At 25.9% G+C, this 20622-nt stretch overlaps 1 protein-coding gene across 1 annotated transcript; it reads right to left on the reverse strand.

Annotated features, from left to right (window-relative positions):
- Positions 1 to 1055: 1055 nt before the first annotated feature.
- On the reverse strand, positions 1056 to 20402 carry LOC107437493 (UTP4 small subunit processome component l(3)72Dn). Its single transcript, XM_043053720.2, has 18 exons — positions 20097 to 20402; positions 18880 to 18934; positions 17666 to 17785; positions 17491 to 17562; positions 15211 to 15295; positions 13714 to 13882; positions 12667 to 12742; positions 12538 to 12585; positions 11543 to 11699; positions 9945 to 10015; positions 9785 to 9863; positions 7727 to 7866; positions 7454 to 7649; positions 6541 to 6647; positions 4512 to 4607; positions 3462 to 3632; positions 1316 to 1405; positions 1056 to 1216 (listed from the first exon to the last, which is right to left on the reverse strand). Exons 1-18 carry the CDS (start codon positions 20195 to 20197, stop codon positions 1103 to 1105), a joined length of 1947 nt encoding a protein of 648 aa, XP_042909654.1. The 5' UTR covers positions 20198 to 20402; the 3' UTR covers positions 1056 to 1102.
- Between the last annotated feature and the right edge of the window lie 220 nt (positions 20403 to 20622).

Below are 20622 nucleotides of genomic sequence, written 5' to 3' on the forward strand. Positions count from 1 at the left end.
GTCAATTTATAAGCAAATAAAAAGTTTATTGACTTATAATAGAGTGGGAACAATGCCTCATTTAAAATAATAATAATTAAAGACTATGATATTAATAAAAAATTAATTGCTAACAAGTTGAATATAATATAAAGTAATTTTATTAGATATTTCATTATGTTCTGCGGAGGCAAAGACAAATAAACTTTAAAGGACAGGTTAAAAAATTGTTTCCAAATATCGAAAGTAAATACCTAAATTTTCCGATTCACAATTTTTTTTTTAAAATTAAATTTCCCTCTCTATGTGCTAAACTAAACAAATATGTGCGTATATATATAAATAAAGTCAGAATTAGATTAATTATATTTTTTTAATTGAGATTGATGAAAGTAAAGACTGCTTGTTCGCATTGGCGACTATGTTGCCATTATAAAGTCTAAGAATATTAAAAAAATAATTGGCTAGCAAAAGCATGAATAAAAATAAAAATGATAAAATTAGAAGACTTTTTGTAGAACAACGGAAAGTTGTTGGCTTTTTTAGATATTAGTTTTGTTTTGGAATTTGAGTTTTCATATTTTCTAGTTTGCTTTATAATATTTAAACTATCCGGTTATGGGGACTTCATATTTGTTACTGTTTGGGTTGCTTGCGTTTTTTTTAATAAGAAACAGAAGTGTTATATATATAGCTTGATACACCATTGGTTGTAAAGCATTAATCTCCATAATCCTCAAGCAAGCACATCAAGCAAGAACCCTATACATTTTAACAGGTGTTGCTAAATTAATTAAAGAAAAAAGAAGGGCAGTAGAAATGCATTTTGCTTAGGAAACCAGAAATTTTCTCCCTAAACTAAAAAAATTAATTACAAAATTCTTCAACAGATGGAACTGACAAGGAGAAAAAAAAAACATTTTTAAAATAACAGCTATTTGTAGCAGTTTAAATAGTCTGACGTGCAAAATAAAACATTTTGGAAATACCGAGCAATAACAACGCCATATTAAGGATTATTATCTGATGAATTATAATTAATAACTAATTTTTTAAATCCATAAACCACTCACTAATTAAAAAAGAATAAAACAAATTTATTAAAACTATTATTTTATTTACACTATGTTCCATACACCTTCTTCCAAATGGGAGGTGGCAGCGAATTCAGAATATGGCCGGATGGCATTTGTACGAAGATTATCTCATCTTTAAATGTATGTATACTTGATATGTGCTAGAAAAGAATAAAAATAAATTAGATCTATAGGTCACAACAAAATGTACAATATCTTGCAAAAATAAAAATCTAACAGGGAATAAAAATTAAACTCACCTCGTATTTTGTTATAGTTTTAAAACTACCATCAGTTAATGCTGTCTCTGACTTTTCAGATTGCTTAATTCGCTTTTTAGCAGGTGTCACCTGTAAACAAATCAAAAGTTATTATATACCTGCAAATATACAATTGAAGGGCTTAGTATTGTAAAGTGTCTCTTTCACCCCCAAGGAAACCTTCTTAGTTCTAGAAATATTGGAAATTTTTTTTTTTTTACTCCAACAACATCATGCTCTTAAATTTGAAAAATTATTATCAAAATACTACTTGTTCCCCCCCCCACTAAGATCCTAAATTTAAATAATTTCTCTATTCAATAGTAGTTGGAAAAGATATGCCAAAAGTAAGCCAGGAAGTTTTTGTTTTAATTTGTAAAAACTTTGAAGTAATATAATGTGTATCTCAAATTCGGTATACGTTTTATTCTTATGTATTTCAGTTGAGTAGGTATGCTAATTTAACGTAGTAGGTTAAGAATTTAATGTAGGTATAATAATCATATTAAAGAATACTCTTCAGACTTTTACCCAAACACTTTGGTAAATCCCAGGTTTAAAGGTAAAATCTAGGATTGACCAGAGTTCAGGCTTTTACAGTAGCATATAAGTATACTTTCCAGCTGAACTTGTAATATTTTCATTTCGTTTTAATACTATTTTTAATGTCAAGTCCAACATCATTTATGATTAAAAAAACTTCATGGGTAGTTTTAAACTCACAAAATTTTATGAAAATCAGGGGATTGACTTATAAATAATAAAGTTGGGCATTCCTCATGTTGATCAAGAAATATTGATGCATTAGACATAATGAGATAGATATAAATTACTTTGTATCAATTATACCCTTTCAATTTTGGAATTATATTCGATTTACTTGGCATTTTCTTTCATATTTCTTTTTATATAAAGCTTTTTTTAAAGAAACAATACTTTAAATTATAGTCAGAAAAAATTAAGGATACAAAAAGCTTAGATAATTCATTCATGAATATTTTGAAATACATACTACACTAAAAACTTTTAAAAAACATGAAGTTACAAATTGAAGGATTCCATAACGTCGTCAGGGTCGGATTCAATATCGTTAGTATACTGATCTCACTTTGCAATGAATTCTTTCTGCTACTTATCTATTTCCTCATCTGAGTCTGACAAAAAATCATCTTTCTCCAAAATCAAAATTTTATACTCAAAAGATTTTGAAATATCGTTTGAATACAAATTTTGCCAACCTTCAAGTGACCTCACAAAGGGTAAGATAAACCTGATTAGCTGGTTGCTTCATAGCATTTGTTAATGCATCTTCATTTCATGTTGGACCTCATAGCACCTTTTTTTGAGGACAAATGTATCATATCCAGAAAGAACAAAGTAAATATTTTTAACTTGAAAAAATTTTGCGCACATAATTCCCCCCCCCCCCTTCTTTTTAATTTTTAGAAATTTTCCTTTTCGTTTCTCTTTAAGAAGTGGGCTTATACAACAGATATACCCGAAATTTGCTATCTCATAATAAAAAAATAGGCCGAGTTAGACACCGGGATATACAGTATATGCTCCAGTTTTTTTTAGCGGGGGGGGGGNGGGGGGATATCAATTTAAAAATAGATATGAATGCTTGAAATAACATAGCATGTTTTCTTAAAATCTGCTTATAATAGGTATGAGTGATTGAAAGTAATTTTGATATTTCAAAATGGAAGAGTACTGCATATGTAAAATAAAGATGAATGTTGCAGAAATACAAACAAATTTAATTTAAATAGTGCTCAAGTAATTAAAATTTTTTGAAAAAACTAATGCACATTTAACCATATAAGTAAACAGATCCTAAAAAAAAAAATGTGTAAATAACAATAATAATGAAAAGAAATACTTCAATAACAATAATAATTGCAAGGAATGACTAACAATAAACATATAAAATATAGATTAAAAAATAATGCATGTTTAAATCTTGTGATTTTTCATTTTGAGAGTAGTTAAATAAAAACAGGAAAAATGAGATAAAACAAAATTAAGTTATTTAAAAAGAGATAACATGTAAAATAAAGGCATACATGTACCTAAAAAACATTTATCTATATATTTAAAAAATATTTATCTTCATTCAAATTGAATAAATTTATTATAAAAATACCTGTTGAGTCTTATCAATCACATAGATTGCACTTCCATCTAATAGAAACAGTTTATCTGAAGAGATGCACATTGAGGTAATAGGATAAAGAGTAGCTTCTTTTAAATCTTGGAGCATACTTGACTTGCTCCATGGTGTGTAAGCTAGTTTTAGAAAATTATATTCTACTACCTAGAATAAAGAAAAAAAATTATATTTATCAAACAAGTTCTCAGTAATTTAAAACTGCAAAGTAAGAAATATATAGTTAAGCATATGTTTTAATGATGAATACATTAAAATTTAAATAGATCCTTGACATTTGAAATTTAACATGGGAGGGGGATTCGGGTCATAATCTTACTATTAGACCATGTATATAGCAAACATACTAAATTTATTCACATAAAACATTATCTAATGATACAAAGAGTGATCATTTCATAGATTCATTAGGATTAGTTTAAGCCAATTTTTTGCTTTAGGGTTTCCAATTTTTTTTCTTCACAAAATCAATGACCAGATCGGTTTTGCAATAAAATGATTTTATATGAAATTAATATTATTTACTACTTTGCACCTCAGAAGCAATTCAGTAACCAATGCCCAAATACAAAAATGAATGACGAGATCAATCTTGTAATCCAATGATTTTATTTTAAAATAATATTATTTACTACTTTGCACTTCAGAAGCACTACATTTTATAGATGTAAAATATTATTAAAATGCAGCCCAATATATTAGAGCGTAACCCAAATTAAAAAATGAATGAAAATAGTAGTTTTGCAACCCAATGATCTGATTTGAAATTAATTCTGTTACACCTTTGCATATGTCATGAAATCAATAATTGCTACTATGAACTTAAAACTTTTTACATCTATAATATGTAGAAGCTACTTTATTTCAAGATTATTAGCGATTATTAAAATGTAAATTAAGGTTGCATTGCATCATAGTTAATGTTGGAATCCATATATCCATAATAATTATAAAGAGTGTGCAAATTTAATTAGCTATATTTTTAACAGAGTTAATGTTACATTAAGAAATACATAATATATTTACCTTTCGGTCAGTATAGGCAACAATTAAATTCTCTGATAAAGGTTCAAATATTAAAGCTGAAGGTTGGCATTTGTAATGAGGTAAATGACAATGTACCTGAAAGCATTAAATTTATACATAAGTATATGAAATAATTTTACTTGTAATCTTGTAAATAAATGCAAAAATTATTGATAAAATTATATTTTTTAAGCCCATAACTATTATTTAATAAAACGTTATATATTTCGTAACAATACTGTTTCTAATGCAGCACTCTCTTCAAATTAAACATTAGCATTAAAAGAAAAAAAAGTATAACTAAATTTTAACATATTTAATTAAAAAAATAAAATAAAAAATATTATTTTTATTTTTTTATATTATAAAAAAAAAATCCCAGCTCACATGTTTTTTTTTCTTTAAAAAGAAATCTTTGAGTTTCATTGAGTTTTTGAAGAAAAATAAGCACTTAATAATGTTTTATTTTTTTCCGGTAACATTTAAAATTTTTCTCCCAATTCCATAATGCGATAACAGGATTTGCTAGTAAAAAAATTAAATATTTGGTAACATTTATAACTTGTTTTGAGGCAATTAACCATTTTTTGGAAGGTTTTAGATCACTACATTATTTTTATTTTTTAAAAGACAAATAGTTAGTTACATACAATATTAAAATCCCTCTATTAACCCCTTCCTTCTCTCTCTCGTGAAAATGACGGGGTGACGTTTCGCCCTCTATTTCTTACTCCTGTAAAATTTCCAGGCTGGAGCGTTTAGTAATAACACGCCAATAAAAATAAAACCAATTAATTTCTTTTGCCCGGAAAACATATTATTTCTCATTTTACAAACCAGATAGCAGTACCAGGATATATTTAAGGTAATTGTAGATAGTTAATTTATTTTAAACTAGATGTCAGCACTAATCAAATACGTGTATTTGGGAAAATAGGCACTTTCATGACCGTTTTCTTGAAAATTAACCGATCGTTAATGGGTTAAAAGATCCCTAAATATTTTATGACATTAACAGAGGTTTAGTCTCAGAGTCTATTGAAATAAAATTTAAACTAAATAATTTTTTTCAGATAATAATTTTTTTCTTAATATGCAACTTAGAATTAAATTCTTATTTAACTTCATATATATTTAACCTTATATAGTACTTTAAGTTCTTATTTACTATAAAATCAGTTGACTATATTTAAGATTGTTTAGTGAAAAGTCATGAAAAGTTAACTTTTAATAAGAGTTTAACACTTATTATTTTTATTGCATGTTTTGACTGGAAACAGTTTTATATAAAGCTTATTATAAAAGTAACTATAACTTATTAACTGCAAAATGGTTACGCCATGTGCAGTTTTCATTATGTTTTTCTATAAAATGTTATATAATACAGTAATATTAAGAAATATTTCATAATAAAAGAACACCACTTTTAGTTTTAAACCTTTAAATAATATATTAACCTATACATATTTTAAATTTTACATTGAAGACAATTAAAGAAATCTAGATTTTAGTTATTTAAGGAACCATACCATATTTCTAGACAATAGGAATGTGCAAACAGAAAGGAAAAACTGTTTTAGACCTTTTTATTCATATGTTAAATTGAGAAGCAAAAACATTTTGGATATTTGTTCCTATAAATTACCAATACATGAAAGATTTTGGTTCAAAAATTATAAATTTTCTTATGCATAGCTGCATTTTTAAAATTATATAACTTTATATACAAATATTCACTGCAACGAGTTTGATTAGTGTTAAACTAACCCTAACAAATGCCTGGATTCCAGTTTCTTTTTAATGCTGGGCTCAATTTTGCAACCTCTGCTAGCTATTAAATAAATTTACTGGAGCTATTAAAAATCCATACTATAAATCTAGAATTTAATTTCAGCCTGTGGGAAACAGGGATATAAGTAATCAAAACAATACAGAATAAATTTTTGCTTAGAGTTTAAAATTTCCTAAAATAAGTCTTGAATAAAAATTATGTGAGTGCAGTTTCAACAGTAATTATTGAAAAACTTACCGCCAAATTAGTTAAACTATAGACAATAACATTTCCTTCATGGCTACCACAAGCTAGATAAGCATCATCACTACTCAGAGTCATTAATTGAATCTGACCAACAGAATCTATTAAGAAAATATAAACATTAAATTTAAAACAAACTAAGGCAATAACAACACACATGAATGACATTTTGATGTGTTCTCAATACAATGATATAATAAAAAGTATATTAATAGAAATATAAATCTAATTTTGCACATGATTGTCTTTAAAAATGAAGATACATTATTTAATACTTTCAAAAATCTTCCTAGATTCCTTAAAATTTTATTGAAAAATTATTTCTCAAAAAGGGAACCCAACAATATTTGATGAAAAAATAATAGAAATGAATAAATTTAATTATAAATGCACTTTTAAAAAATCATTTTTTTTTCATGTTTGAACTTGCAATACAAAAACAACATTACAAATTTTAAAATCCACACAAAAGGCTTACTCCTATTTTAATCAGCGATGCATTTATTTCTTCAGAAAGAAAACTATAGAATAGAATCAAATACACTTTTTTACTAAAACAAAGTCAACATGTTAAATTTTCCACATTAACATATAAATCTTTCATAGCAATAAACAAATTCCTCAATATATAGTTGCAGTAAGCTACTACCATATAAAGAAATTTACAGTACATTAGAGAAAAATTTGATATTGAATAAATTATGAAAATAAAAGGAAATTTCGTAATTAACATGATGATGACTTACATATCCCAACTGCTAAACCTTTCCCAAATTTATGTTTTAATATTTTTATGTTTAATGGGGGCTCATGATCCAAAAGAACACTTTCTAAAATTCCATCAAAAATAAAATGTCTATATTTGCAATAAATTTTACTAATATATCACATAGGGAAGTTTTCATACCTGTCAACGTTAATGTGGCTGCAATTTTAGCAGATCCAAGACAACAATCTAATACAGTTACTGCGTTATCTACTAAACAAAACAATTTAGTTGAATCTTTATTAAATAAAAGACTTCTCACAGAGGGTAGATCAGCAGGTAGTTCAACTTTAGACAAACTTTCTTCTGATAGAATTTTCTCATCACTACCTGGATTCTAAAAATTAAACACATATTGAGTCATTTTGATTATTGACATTCATTGTAAAAAAGCATAATGAATAAGATTTTTACCAATTCAAGACAGAATAATCGTAGTTTAAGAGCAGTTGAATAAGCTATGAACTTTGCATTTGATGACACACTACTGCATAAAATAGATTCATCTTCTGTAGGTGCGATTCTAAGTAAATTAAATGGATCCTTTTCATCACCTAAAACAATATATAATAATAATATTAAATCACAAGTAAGAAAATAACTAAAAGGGAATTCAATGATAATCAAGATTAAGATAAAATATGAACTATCCAATCAAGCTTACTGTTTCATCCAAAACAAAAACAATTGCAACAAGACATTGCTTATTAATGACTAATCTTTTACAAGTATATGCTGTGATTTCAGAATTTAGAAAAAGATGTCATTAAGTAGCAAAATTCTTCATTATAAAGGAGTATCATATAAAATAAAAGTTATAAAGATTAGTTAGAAAATGTAGGTTAAACAAAATATGAAAAACACAGCAACTCATTTAAATGACTTGTCAACTATCACATTCAGGGTGCGTAGCCAAATCTTTGAATCAAAAATAAGCACTTTTTAAAAACTTTACAAAAATTTTCAAGCACTCAAAAAATTCATATTCAATCAATGACATTATTGAAAAACAAAAACTTTTTATAAACAGTTTTAGCGTTAAAAAAAACCCAAAAAGAAACGGGCTTAAATCGAAACAATCAGTACTTTCCCACATCACCGAGTGAATTCAACTTGACCCTGAACTCAGAACAAAAGTACCCTTACCCCCTACGTCAAAAAAAGTGTTAGAAGTAAAATAAAATAAACAAGAACAAAATTAAAATAAATTAAAAAGAAAAACATTTCATAAGGATCTGATATTCTCTATCCGATTTGGAGCACTCGGGTTTCGGTTTAAAGTGTGCGCACCTTCACAAGTCATAACATGGGTACGACATGAAGTCCGCATGAATGATTACATAGCAAACTCCCCATTTTTCGTGAAATGCATGGGATCCACCAGATATCACTGAAGGGAGAAAAAAAAATTTCGGAAAAAAGCACTTTTTAAAAACGCCAGATGAAAGAAGCACCTTTAAAAGCTTTTAAAAACGAAATCCCCAAAAAAGCACCTTTAAGTACTTTTTACAAACGCTACGCACCCTGACATTGTTTTATTCATTATTTTCCTTAAATTTTAATCATAAGAAAACATTGAAAAATACCTTTGAAAAAGTTAATGTATAAGTAAGCAATTTTATAAGTCAAAGTCAACATTTGAACTTTCAGAAAACTGGTTATTTATGTTTTATGATGTAATCAATGCAAGTTCAATTGGTAAGTTTAAAAGAGGGCAGATTGTGCGTATGTGACAAAATGGCTTTAAAGCATTGGAAGAAAATAGAAGCGTAATGAAGACATATAAAGCATATTTAACTGAGGGTAGCATAAGAGCTTCAACATCAAGATGACACAAAATTTAAGTGGTGTGAGAAATAAAATGGAAAAGCAGATGGCTGACAACTCTACAAATTGTGAGAGTTTAACATTAAACTCAGAAAAAAAAATCTCTAATAGAACATAAATTTCTTAGGTTTGAAAAGGCATGTTTACAGCTAATGTTACAAAAGGATTGGAATTCAGCTAGATTAGCATGAATAGACTTCTACCTGTAATTAAGAGTAAGAACCTTTCACAACAATGGCATGAACAAGGTTCCCTATGTTATGATTTATTGAATTTAGGGTTTCATAGCATCAAAACTGAAACAGTACCATAATAGAAACAAAGGACATTAACCAAATCAAATGGTATTATAAATTAAACTCTCTCATAAAAAATAAGTAATGACTTAGGCTCAAGGAATACAGATGCTATGCTACCAGAAAAAAAAAGAGCCCTGAGGGGTTTGGTGCTTTGCAGCAGCAACATTTATTTATTTCAACACTCTAAATTTTACACTTTTGAAACAAATGAATCCATGAATAGTAGTAAGCAAAAATCAAGTCTTTTAATGAAGCTAAAACTAAATTAATGAAAATCGGTATTCTTGTAACTAGATATATTAATTTGGTGCAAGTTTACAAACAAAAAAAAACTGATTCACTTTACCAATTTTCCACAACTCAACATGTTCTTGGTACTGAAGAAGAATACAGGATGCTTCAACAGCAACAGAAGCATATGTTTTCTAAAATAGAAACATACTATATTTATTTCAATAATGGTTTTACGTTAAGCATTTTGTAATTTGAAATGCTTGTAGTCTTACCTGGCAATAAGGATAGAATGTTAGGACTGTTTTAGGTGGATATTTAGTGCAGACCAGGTTACAGTCATCACCTATAAAGCAATCACGCTTTTAAACAAAAAATGTACACAACAGAAGAATATTTTGAAAGTTTTATAGTTATTAAATTTAAGTTGTAACTAATTATAAAATATTACAGGAGTCACTAAAATATGCTAAAAACTAAAAGTTTAGTTCAGTTCATGTAGGAGACATTTAATTTTTAACTTTGTAGACTGAGGTCCTACTTTTCAAAATTTTGTTAAATATAAATTACACATTTCATGAAGTTGTGAATAGTGTTTTATCGAAATAAAATATTAAGGCAAAAAGTAACTTTTTAATCCTTTAACAGTTTAAATGTCAAGGACAATATATATAGTGGTTTAAATAACACCTCCACAACACCTGCTACGAAGGGAAGGGGGTCACGAGGTTTGAGGATGCACTCGCCAGAAAAAATAACACTTAGGGTTTAAATAAAAATGCTTTTATTTATAAAATATTTTTTATTTCACTTTATAAATAATATTAACCTCTATTTTAACTTTGAATATATTTACTATATATAATGAGTTATTTTCTTCTATTATTAAAAAAATTTGTTTTAATATAATAAGTGTATACAGTGTTTTAATTTAGTACCTTAATTCTACCTTTTCCCTGCAATTACTATTTTCATAAATTAAAATAAAATTAATGATTGTAAATATTCAAATAGCTCTCCATCACAGTGTTTTTATCTCATATTATAATTTTGTATGGTAAGTCTAGAATAAGGTACAATTATAAATATTGCATAGGGACACACCTAAATCCATGTATGCTACTGAAAACATGCATTGAATAATATCTCAGAAAATTGATTTATGAGAAGGAAAGAAAACTGGGCATTCCATGAAATGAGTTCAGGGTTAACAAAGGTAAATTATATATAATCGTACATACAAGTTAAAGGTAGATTTGTATATACTTTACAATAATTACTACATTGAATCAGATCTTAGGCATAGTGGGAAGGGGGTCACATTTTATTTTCAGAAAACTGTTTGCTTATTTTAAATGTGTTAAGTATATCTGCATATTTACTTTTTATATGTATGCATATTTATAAATATATGTATGAAATTTAAAACAGTCAAACAAAAATATGAAATTTAAAACAGTCAAACAAAAAGTGTGTCCCCTCAGGCTATGTCTATGCAGGAGATAATTATTATAATTATAGAATTACTACAATTAGAGACTATAATATAGTCTCTAAATGTAGTAATTCTCAGATAAATTATAGTAACTTCTGGATTAATAGCCAAGATTTAAATAAAAGTAATATTTTAAGTTTATTTAACTTTAAAACTTTTTAAAGAATTTTATAACGCAAGGAAACTTAATATTAAACATTTATTTACGAAAACTTATTTTTATTTATATAAAAACTTATTTTTTATTAAATAATTGTCAAATTCAATAATTTTTCCTCCCTTTTATATTCTAGATAGTAAGTGAATACTTCAGTTCTATTCTAATATGCAGAAACTATAAATGTTAGCAATTTATGACTCATGGCTATTTCAAATTACCTCCTGAAACCAATAGATTCCCCACTAATTGCAAGCTCCGAACATCATGTGTATGCACAAGCCTTTGAACACTTTTCATCCATAAGCCATTAGATTGAGATTTCAAGTAATTCATTATGATAGGTTCCACACCACTAGCATATATCTCTTTTTCATTCTAAAGAATTTATAGAAATAAATAAAAACAGAGCAGATGAAATACAATTTGTTCTATACACAAAGAGGACACAAAAATTCCTTAAAAATATTTTCTAGCAGGTGTTTCGAATAAAAAAATAATAATTATTTTTCTGCTTGTCTAAATAATGCTAGAAATTAAGTTTTAATAATTCAGACAAATTTTTTTATAGTTTTAATTCTTTAAAACATTTTATAATTCAACTAGGAGGAATTAAACTTTAACATTTTAAAATGTTTTTATTGATCATTCCACCTTATTATTAAAGAAATTTAAATGAAGCTTTTAACTAATTGATATTTATAATGAAACTCAAACTAGATGTTCCCAGAGACAAAGGGAAGAAAAGAGTGACAACATATTTAAACCTTTTAGGTTCCCCTAATATTTATGCATGAGTGGGAAATAGAAGTGGTTAAAAACTATTCTACAGATTCCAAATTATTCTAGAGACTAGCTGTAAATCTAATTTATATTAAGATTTTACTAGATAGCAAGGATAATTATTTGAATTTATAATGAATCAAAGTAAACAAAATATGAAACAGACATTTCTAAATATTTATTTTGATTAACATATTTTCAATACTTGTAGAGTTGCTACCAAATGTAGTACTTTTTTTTATTTTTTATTCATTCATACTGGAATTAAGTTCAAACAAAATCATACAGAACAGCTCATTTAAACAAAATGGTTCACCAGTACTTAAAATTGTCTCTAAAATATATATAAATTAAACATTTGGTTAAATTATTTAATCCAATTGTTGCATGAAGAAATTTTTTTCTAATTACATTATTAATTAAAATTGCTTACCTTGCTTACAGCAATAGCTAAAATATCACCCTTTTTGGAACCAGCACTCTAGAAAGAAAGGGAAAATATAATAAAATCTTCGTATTAATACGAGTACCAATTCAAACAATATAAATAAAATCAACATACTGAGATTAGAGTTCCTGTGTTACCATCCCAAAAACACAACTTGCCACTAGAATCTCCACTGACAAGGGTCATGTCTCTACAAAAACATTTAAACTAAGTTATTAATCATGTAAAAACGTAAATGTATATATTTGAATTTTCATTTTAATGATACTGAATTAATAATTAATTGAATTCATTAATAATTAATATTACTGAACGATATTTTCAATTACTCTCCACTTAAAAAAGGATGAAATATGCAGCTGCCTTATTTGGTAAACTTAAGGTCGATTTATAGCATGGATGTGTTTATTTAATTTTCACTATATAGATTCATAGTCATATTTATCACATATTTAGGGTACTATGGAATTAATAGCACCATTACATTATATTTTTCCTAATTTAAGGTGACTACAATTTGAATAACTTCTGCATTTTGAATATATTTCCCTGTAATGATTAGATTAAATTTTTTTTTTCAATTGAGGTTTACTTTGTTTTAAATAAAAATAAAACTTATTACTTCTATTTAAGAATTTTTCACAATATTTTGATTTTATATTAAACATGGTGTTAGATAGTAAGCAAAAAAAANAAAAAAAAAAAAAAAAAAAAAAAAAAAAAAAAAAAAATGTAGTACTGTTTGTTACAATTATAGAGTAAATATTAAAGTCTTACATAATGCTTCTTCCATAATGCACAAATTCTTAAGATTGAAAAAAAATTATAAAATAATTTTGAAAGTAGCACTGTAATCAAGAGCATAACATGAAAAAGGATGTTTAGTTTAGGCATTAAAAAAGTAAAACATTCTTTTTGAAAACTATAAAATAGCTAAAAGCTTTTGTTTTGATTTTATAAAATATTGAATAACACTGTTAATGATACACATGAAAAAATCATTATCGACACAAATTTGCTACTACTATGGAAAAAAAGAAAAATAAAGCTATGACAAACTTATTTGCATTTTGCATAAAAATATTAATGATCATTACAACTTAATTATGAGAATTTGGTGTCTGGAAGAATTGTAATATCTGAACAGAATTAAGTAAATACCTCAAAATAGCAATGCACCAAACAACTGTTGGGGTATTTTTTGCTGCTCTACTTAACATGATGCGATTGATCACATGACCAGTATAAACATCCCATGTTCTTATAGCATCAAGAGAACCAGTAGCAATGACAAGCCCATCTTTATGCCAGCTTAGACAAAGAATAGCACCTAAAATATTTATAAATAATCTACAGGATTTACATTTTAAATAGCTTTAATCAAAAATCAGGTAAAAAAAATAATAAAAATACAATAATATAATTATAATACACTTCACAGTAACATGATCGATATATCTATAGTATTAATAAAAGGAATTCCAGCTTAAAAATTTAAAGTTTAAAAAAAGATACACTTTAAATAATAAGAATTATTTTGTTGTAAACTATTTTACTTATTACATACAAATTTTTCATAGAACTAAAATAAAATAAAAAAATAATTTACTTTCTAAAAAGATAATACTAAAAAATAAGGCAAAAATAAATCAATAGTTTAAAAAACAGTGCCTGATGTTCTTTTTTCAATAGATCATTTAAAATGAACGTTTCTAATATAAAGATTTTAACAAATTTTAATTAAATGATCCCGTTTCAGAAAATAAGTTTAATTTTCTATAAAGTGATATATTTTTATGACATTTTTCAATGTTTTTACAGTAAAAAGAAGGGATGTTACAGTAAAACCTAAATATTAAAATTCTGTAATTTTGTGGATTAGATTCTACAAATTTTCTGTAACTTTCAAATAAAAAACACTATGGTATAATTATTGTATTTATTAATAATAAGACAATAAATGTAAAATGATTATGAAAAATATTGAATAATGAGTAATGTAATAATTATATAAAAATTTACATTATGGATAAATATAATTATTCACAATTTTTTTTAGCACATGAAATAGTAGTAAAAGGTTTTTTGTGTGGATATTACATAAAAAATATTTGTGAATAAAATGTAACATAATTTAATTATTAAGATTGTTACAACATATTGCAAACCTAAGTTTAAGGAAGTATGAACTATGGAAACAAGTACTCGTGGGCACAGGGCAGTTATAGAAATGATGCCATTTCTGATGAAAAAAAAAATGTTGGAACACAGAAACAGAAATTTTCTTATGTATTCTACATTTAAAATGATGTAAGATTTTGCTTCTTTGATTAGAGCGAGAGGTCAAGCTAGGTGCTTTATTTTAAATCTAGTTTGGTTCTTTTTTAAAAATGTAGAATATTTCTCTTAATCAAGTATACTAAAATTTAAAATGTTTTTGGTAAGGACAGAGGTATATATTAACTTTTAAAAGGCTTTATTATTTCTTTAAAGGACTTTGGTCAAATAATTATCAATGTTAGCTTGTTACATTTCATTAAATCTTAGTTTGTTTCATTCATTTTCCTCTTACTACTGTTTAATCTGCTACACCCCTACTTCGGTTGAGTTCAGGGTGGGTGCCTAAGCTGATATTTTATGGTAATTTAAATCTCTTACCCTCTTGATTATCAAATTTTCTGTCAAAATAAATTTCTTCAGATGATACATCAAGTAAATTCAAATGACCATCTTCATTGCCTACCTATTTAAAAGAAATACAATAAAATATCATACAGAAAAAGTAAATAATATTTGTTTAACACTGAAGCGATAAATTGGGACAATTTGGCCCCTCACCTCTTTTGTTGCTCTGTGATTCAAAAAATTACTTATTCAAAGTTTTGAGTATTTCTGACATTTCATGATTTGATAAAATTTAAGTGCTTATTTAAACATTCATTTGTAATACTTTTAGAAATGGACACATAGAACCTTATATCTAGAATGGCAGGCCTAAGGTATATGATAACTGTCAAAATACCTTAGGCCTAAGATATTTTGACAGTTATCATATAACGTCACGAAGGTTTTGGTATACCCTTTGGTAAGTATGAAGTATCCCAGTTTTATTAAAAAATATACATATATATTTCAACATATGTATGATGATTACTATTCATAGAGAAAAGCAAACTCAATTATCTGAGAAAATCATATATAAGTATAATTGAAATGTTAGTGCTCTTTCAAATCAAATATTTTAGTGAACCAAATCAAAAAACCATAGAATTTTGATTATCAAGTTTATTACAGGCTTTCATTAAATTAATTATGATTATATTTTAAGAGTTTAGATGTCTAATTGATTTATGCATCAACAATATGGGAAGGGCACACTAGCTCTTTAAGTCTTTCTAGGTATGCAGCATCTATTATATATAGAGTGAAAATAAAATATATTAAAAAAAAAAAGCATTAGTTACAAAAAAAACAACAACCTCAGACACATGTTTTTGAGGATTATATCTACAAAGAACATAATTGCACAATTACAATTATCAACTGTGTACTCATAAGTATAGATGCAAAATACCCAGGTAAATACTGAATATTGCCTTTCAATATTATGTATTATATTGAAAATTCTATGATCATGTTTTTCTTTTAGGTTTTACAAAAATATATATATTTAATGTACAATTAAGTTTTGCTTACAATGTCAATGGTTAATTAGTTATTTACCGAAAAGAAAAATTCCTTTGTTTGAACATTTAAACTATTGAAATCGAAGTATTTTAGTTTTTATTTCAGAGTAGATGTGGTTTAATCATCCGGAAGTTCATATTTCAATTCACAAGTCTCAATATTTGTGGTTTCAAATCCAACATCAAAACTAGGAAAGTTTTGCCAAAAATTTATTTTTAAATTGTAAAATTTTTTCAGATTTTAAATAATTTATTTTAGAAAATTTAACGCATGAAACTTTCGCTCATACGAATAATATGTAATCCTTGAATCCATATATATCTGAATGATAATGCCTAATATTTTAATTTAAATTTGTTGTAAATTTTTGAGTTATTATTTAGTTAATTCTAATTGATTAAACAATAACAAGCTTAATAATTACAAGACTTTCAATATTTTTGCATGTTACGTTTTAATATGTTTCTGCTCCTTCCTCTAAAAAAACTATTCCTGAGGAGGGGGGGTACTCTTCATTTTTCTACATTTAAAATTAGATGCACAAAATACTTAACTGATTGACTAAGTCTAATGAACTTATTGAATAATTCTAAACAAAGATTTGCATACATTATTTATTATATCAAATATAATAAATAAATAAAATATATATCAAGTTTTACTACAACTAATTTTTTAGAAAAATTTAATAACAAAACTGAAATTTAATAATACTTACAGGAATGGAAAAAAAGTATTTATTAATTTTCTTTTAGTGATTTAAATACATAAAATTGATTCGAAAAGTTTGCAAAATAATTAATATAAAAATTAAATTTAAAAATTTAATATTTTTTGGGCCGTAAATGAAATTTTAAGATTTCACTACAATATTATGTTTAGTTTTATGTTAATAGTTTATAATTATGTTAATAGTGTTATGCTACAGTTTTTTTTCTGAATAAGATTTGAAACTTTTAGTTTCAGTTTACTTGTATTAAATTTATAAACTATATAGAAATCAACAAATTTCAGAAATTTTAAACCTGTTCCCTGTGCTTATTCATTTAGTCTATTTCATCCAGTTTATACTTTATGATAATGCATAAAACAAAACTTTTTACATTACTTTTTCAATGAGACAATGTAGCTCCTCTACTGAGAATTTATATTTTTTCTGAAATTGATATATTGATGTGGGTGGCGTAAATACCCACTGGGTATTTACACGACCCACATTTATAATCACAAGATTAAGAAAACATAATTTACTGCTAAATGAGTCCTTTTTTCATTGACAGCCATGCACCATATAGGACATCCAGAAGTTACAAGAAGTTGATTCTAAAAATAATATAAATTTTCAAATTACAAAAAAAATTTCAAATTAGCAATCTTAATTTAATTTACAAATTTTAAAATTTAGTTTGAACGAAAATAAATTTACTTTTGATTGTAGATCATTCATATCATACTCTAAGACATAGCCATGCAGCCCACCAGAAAACAAACGACCATTACACCAAGACAAAGCTTCCACTGAAATACTGTCATCTCCTTGAATTACCTAAAAGAAGAAGAAAAAATCTTGAAGCATTTAAAACAGTGCAATACATTTCATACTAAATAAAACATGATACATACAAATATATACTTTTATTTATAAAATTTAAACCTAAAATGGATAATAGAATTGTTTAAAATTCACAACATGATGTTAGAATTTCAGATATAAAACAAAGCGACTTCTAAAAATAGAAGATAATAATTATGGACCAAAAAGAAAAAAAAAAGAAGAAAAGATTATGATTAGAGATAAAAAGGAGAAGAAAAAAGATTATGATTACACTGTTGATCGAATTTAATATGAGTCCTCCTTATGATGACCAATTTCTAAAGTGTTTACAGTTACGCTATTTTAATATTGCCAATGCTATATTAATGCAATAAGAATCCAATTTCAATTTTATTTTGTTTCTGTTAAGAAAATCATTATAAAAACACATTATAAAAACACATCTTAAACTCAAGATGTTTAAACAATTTCAAAAATGTTTTTCATGCATTTTTCATCATGAAAGCCTTATCTTTTGTTAAAAATTATCATATGTCAAAAACTTGATAACTCTGATTGCAATAGAAAGATAATATTTAAAGTAATGAAAATGTGGGAAAATAAGCAAAGAATTGAATAGGTTAACAAGCTTTTGAAAATCGAAGGTATTGTCCGTTTTTAATCACAATTTATATTCCATCTCTTGCCTGATCTTTACATCATCAGCTAATATTTTAGAATTTATTAATCAATTAAAATAGTTGATAAGTTTTCCTGTAAAGCTTACATATAGATAAAATAACCGCATCTACTCTGTGTATATCTAACAAATTTCAGCCTGAAAATTGCAGTACTTGGTGTGCTCTATTCAGATGAGAGACTAAATTATTTGCCTAAATGAAAAAATGCATTAACAGGTCACATGATAAAAAATTCCTATTTCAAAATTTACTTCTTAAATTACATAAACATTTTACTATCAATATGCTACAAATGTATATGAGGTATCATACAATTTTCATTCTACATACAATAAGATAAATTTTACACTGTAAGATCTGAATGAAGTAAAAGCACAAGTACTGATAGAAATTGAAAAACATTACCTTTTCCAGATATGGGGTTTCTTTCATATCCCAGATTTCAATTGCATAATCAGCTCTAAAAAAAAAAAAAAAAAATTTAATATCAATTTAGATTACAAATTTAAAATTTTTATAAAAATTTAAAGCGACTAGAATGTATAATTTCTTTTTCTTCATATTTTGCTAATGTATAAGCAAATATTTTAAATTCATTTTTCAGTTTTCGAAAAGAAATGCGAATTTCAAATTTTTGTCAATCTAATAGTTGTTTTTAAATGAATCAAAAAATTTGATAAAATAAAATGTATTTTAAAGGATTAATATTCTGGCACAAGAAGGCACTCCAAAGTAATTATGTCATTGAAATCATAATTTTTCATTGTTTTAACTAAATAGTCTTAAAACTAGATATTATGTATGGCAGTTGAATTTGCAGTCATTGAGTCAAATTTAGTTTAGCATTTTAACATTTGATTTTGTTTTATTTATAAGTGGAAAAGAAAAAAAAAACGAATATGGAACAGAACAAATAAGTTTAAACTGATCAGTTTAATTTAAGCTTCAATGAAATGAAAATGAATTGTTAAAAACGTTGATTTATGTTACTCTAAATTGAATAGTTTGATGCGATTTACAAATGCAATTTAATAGAAATGCCTAGTTATAATTCATCCAATACACTGTTTATTAATGTATATAAACAGTTTTAAATATCACTAAATCACTAGTATTTTACTTACACTATTTCATAAAATTAACTGTAAAATGTAATAAATACACTGTTTACTGATATATATACAGTTTTAAATTTTGATAGATCACTGGTATTTCAAATTTCACTAACACTATTTCATAAAATGAACTGTAAAATGAAATAAATAATGAATCATAGTTTAGATCTAAAGATGAAGATAGGTTTCAAAAATTATTATTTAAAAAATTTCTAACTCTCAGAAGCTCTGTAACTGTTCTACGTGTGGAACATATTTGGCGAACCGCTGCTGTGAAGCATAACAATGCAGCTGACCGATACAATTTATCATAAAACCATTATAATAAGAGAAAGGAAACAATTTTAAAAACTCTATTTATAAAAGCATTTCTAAATAAAATACTTTTATCAGTTCGATTCAACGAGTTCTATTATGGATACAAGCATGCTAACAAGAGAAAAATATATTTTGATATACATAAACAAAATAGAAAATAATATGTTAACAAAGATTTGAAAATATTACCTCAGTACAGCTAAACGATATATAGACTCATCGTAACACAAGCATCGGACAGCCTTAGGTGTAGGCTCAAAGAAATTTATGCGATGTAATCTCATTCGCATATTTAAAAAAGATAAATTTCCCTAAAAAGCAAAATGTTAGCAGGACGTTTATTTCGTCAAAAGAACAAGCATGTGTTGATTTATTAATCGGAACAACAAGATTGTGTATAGTTAATATTTTTAAAATTAAGCAAGTTTTATAAAACAACCCAACATCAACAAACAAAAACGTGTTTTAATGTTTTGTTGCCAGAAACTAAAGAAACACTTCTTCTAAATCATTGTAGCAGGCATTTGTCACATATGATAAGAAACTAACTTCTTGCATTTTAACTAAATCAATTAACTAGCGTTTCAATTAAGCGTCATTAACTAAATAAGTAAGATATTGTTCATTTTTGTAGTGAAACAAAACAGTAAGAACCATTTTTTAAAATTTTTATTTTATAAACAAAACACTTATTCATGTTTTTGACCGTGACTTT

This window comes from Parasteatoda tepidariorum, chromosome 5, assembly GCF_043381705.1.
Source record: "Parasteatoda tepidariorum isolate YZ-2023 chromosome 5, CAS_Ptep_4.0, whole genome shotgun sequence".
In the NCBI taxonomy this organism is placed as follows: domain Eukaryota; kingdom Metazoa; phylum Arthropoda; class Arachnida; order Araneae; family Theridiidae; genus Parasteatoda; species Parasteatoda tepidariorum.